At 37.4% G+C, this 3,019-nt stretch overlaps 1 protein-coding gene across 1 annotated transcript; it reads right to left on the reverse strand.

Moving 5' to 3' along the window:
- Positions 1–521: 521 nt before the first annotated feature.
- On the reverse strand, positions 522–1,454 carry LOC149303445 (olfactory receptor 14A16-like). The gene has a single exon (XM_089479641.1). It carries the CDS (start codon positions 1,452–1,454, stop codon positions 522–524), a length of 933 nt encoding a protein of 310 aa, XP_089335767.1.
- Positions 1,455–3,019: the final 1,565 nt, after the last annotated feature.

The raw sequence follows: 3,019 nt of genomic DNA on the forward strand, positions 1-3,019 counted from the left end.
GCCATTGTAAAAACCTTAAGTATGCCACCTTACCTTCCAAAGCATTTTGAAAGGTAGTTTTAGCTATACATACTTAATTCACTGCAGGCAATGTATCATATTATTATGCACTTTTGACTATAAACTTCCTCAGTCTGTTAAAACATGATTAGCCCTACATTATCCAGGCATATTCTTTCTGGGTTTAATCAACATATAAGGAGGAAGAGTAAGAGTGAGTAGAGTAACTGTACCCATCCAGCATACTCTGCAACTTAGAAGGAATATATCTGAGGCACTGGGCAATCTCAGCATTTGCAGGCTCCCTGCAACGTTTGTAACCTGGGATAACTGACATTTTACATTTGCATTTCCCACATAAGTGAGAAAGAGATAAGGGGGGCAGAGATCTTATATTTTTCTGCTTGCTTTCCCTGCTTGTATTTAAATGCAGGAGGTGTATTCACAGGATAGAACTAGTGTTACAATGAAAAACATAGAAATTCATATACATACTCATGATAAAATACATTCTTATATAGCTATTTCAGACCTAAAAGCTTTGACATGGCAGCCTTAATCTCCTTATTCCTCATGCTGTAAACCACTGGATTCATCATAGGTGGAATCACAGAATATATGACACCAAACACCATATTCATATGTGAAGAGATGTGAGGTATGGGTCTCAAATAAACAAGTGTTCCAGTGAACAGGAGCATGGAGAAAACAATGAGATGGGGAAGGCAAGTAGAGAAAGCTTTCCATCTTCCTTGTGATGAGGGCATTTTCAGTACTGTAGTGAAAATCTTTACATAAGTTATAACTATATAGATAAAGCAGCCAAATGCTGCCATAATACTTAAAACAAGAAATATATTTTCAAGTAGTGATAAATTAGAGCAGGAGATCTTCAGCAGCTGTGGGAGCTCACAAAAATACTGCTCAATATTATTGGAACAGAATGTCATGGCAAAGGTGGTACTAGTGTGCAAAACAGCATAGAGAAAACCACTTAGCCATGCACTGGCTGCCATCTCAATGCAGGCTCCTTTGTTCATAATTGTCTCATATCGTAGTGGATTGCAGATGGCAACATACCGGTCATGTGCCATGATGGTGAGAAGAGTATAATCTGATGCTGCAAAAAGGAGAAAGAAATAAACTTGAGTAACACATCCAAAATAAGAAATCAACCTACTACCCATGAGGGAATTTGCCATGGATTTGGGTATGGTGACAGAAACTGTTCCAAGATCTGTCAGGGCTAAGTTCATCAGGAAGAAGTACATAGGAGTGTGAAGCCGATGGTCAAGAGCCACAGCAGAGATGATGAGGAGATTTCCTGCTACTGCAGCCAAATAAAAAACCAGAAACACAATGAATTGTGCAATCTGTATTTCTCGAACATCAGAGAACTCTAGGAGCTGAAACTCTGTTACAGCAGTTTGGTTGAACATTTTTTCATTCCTCATTTTAAATTGCAGAGGATTCTGTGAAAGGAAGGAGAAAGAAAATGGAAAGTGATTTTTAAAAGTTGCTACATTGTCAAAAGAAGAGTTACCTTAATTCTAACTCACTGTTTACTGATGTGAGGTGAGCAAGAATCAACTACTCTCAGGGTCAAGCAATATGGTTCTATTAAGTGCATCATGTAATACTCCTTTTCTTAACTTGAAAGGGAACACATGAGGGCAATCTGAATTGAAACCACTTAATAAAAAGGGTGAGTGCCCTTTCTGCAGTGCAAAAACAAGCTGCTTCTGAAATTTCTCCTGAAAAGCAGTTAAAGAAAAACAAAATTCTCAGAAACAGAGAGGGTAGTTGGGGAGGAAACACACTGTAGAGGGAAGGATCATATCCTACTCTGTATATGGTGGTCTAAGTGAGAATCAGAATTGCACACACTTTCGTTAGAGCAGAAGCAGGATACTTTTGACTGTGTAGATGGTGAACTGTCACTCCCATGAGCCCTAGCCATTACAGTCAATGGGAACTACAATCAAACAAAATCTAGGAGATCCACAAATTGTCCACATTTGCTTTGGAATAAGAAGGGAAAAAAACAAGAAAAGAATGGCATAATAGGTAATTAACATAACATGTAGTCTGAGCTTAAGGTAAAATGGATTAGAATTCATTTTCTTTTCTTTTCTTTTTAATAAGGAACCCCCCCAAATAATAATAATAATAATAACAACAAGAACAACAATTGGCTTGCTCACTTACTCAGTGTAAGTACCTTTATGGAAGCAGTGTGGAAACATTGGCAGCTGAACAGCAATGAGGGCAGCTCTTCCCCCAACCCAAGTGACTGCTAGCTGGCCAGAGGGTCCATAACAGGAGTCCTTTATGACAATGCCCACCTGATAGCTGCCACCTTTCCAAATATCTGCATAAGTCTATGGTGAGTCTTTAGACTCTTCCACTATTAAACTGAACTTCAGGCAACTTTAATGTTTCTACATTTACTTCTCTCAGTGATGTAAACAATTGGATTTTTGTTCTGTCTGTTTACTATATATACTGGAATGTAACACAACACTACCATTTCAAAAATAACTGAGATTAAAGCTTATACAGTTTGAGAGGGGTTTTTTTTTTCATAAATGCTAAGCATCATTTTGATCTTTTCCTTCCCTTTTTATGTCCTTTCACCATTATAGTGCTGTTGATATATGCTGCTGAGAGGATGGTGAACAAATGGATTTGGATGCTCAATGAAATTGATGGTGATTATGATGGTAATAATAGAAAACTGTCCAAGAGGTTTTTATTCTTAACCTTGCAGCTACCACCACTTTTATTTTCCTCACAAACATCTTTCATTGATTTTCTCAATATATTTATGTTGGGAATATACTACATACAACATCACAGTGGTTCTTAAAAACCAGCAAGTGTGACCATATAGAAGATGAGGAATAGGACTAAGGATGCGAGATTTTGCCTTCTGTAACACTCTTGAGGATATTTAAGCTAACATTTTGATCTGAATTCATAACTTAGTTGCCTAATTATGACATTATTCTGTTCCTAT

This window comes from Sceloporus occidentalis, unplaced genomic scaffold (assembly GCF_023333645.1).
Source record: "Sceloporus occidentalis isolate IW3139 unplaced genomic scaffold, rSceOcc1.0.p SCAF_14, whole genome shotgun sequence".
In the NCBI taxonomy this organism is placed as follows: domain Eukaryota; kingdom Metazoa; phylum Chordata; class Lepidosauria; order Squamata; family Phrynosomatidae; genus Sceloporus; species Sceloporus occidentalis.

Coding starts and splice junctions, on each gene's coding strand:
- LOC149303445 (XM_089479641.1), bottom strand. CDS start 1,454: ATGAGGAATGAAAAAATGTTCAACCAAACTGCTGTAACAGAGTTTCAG.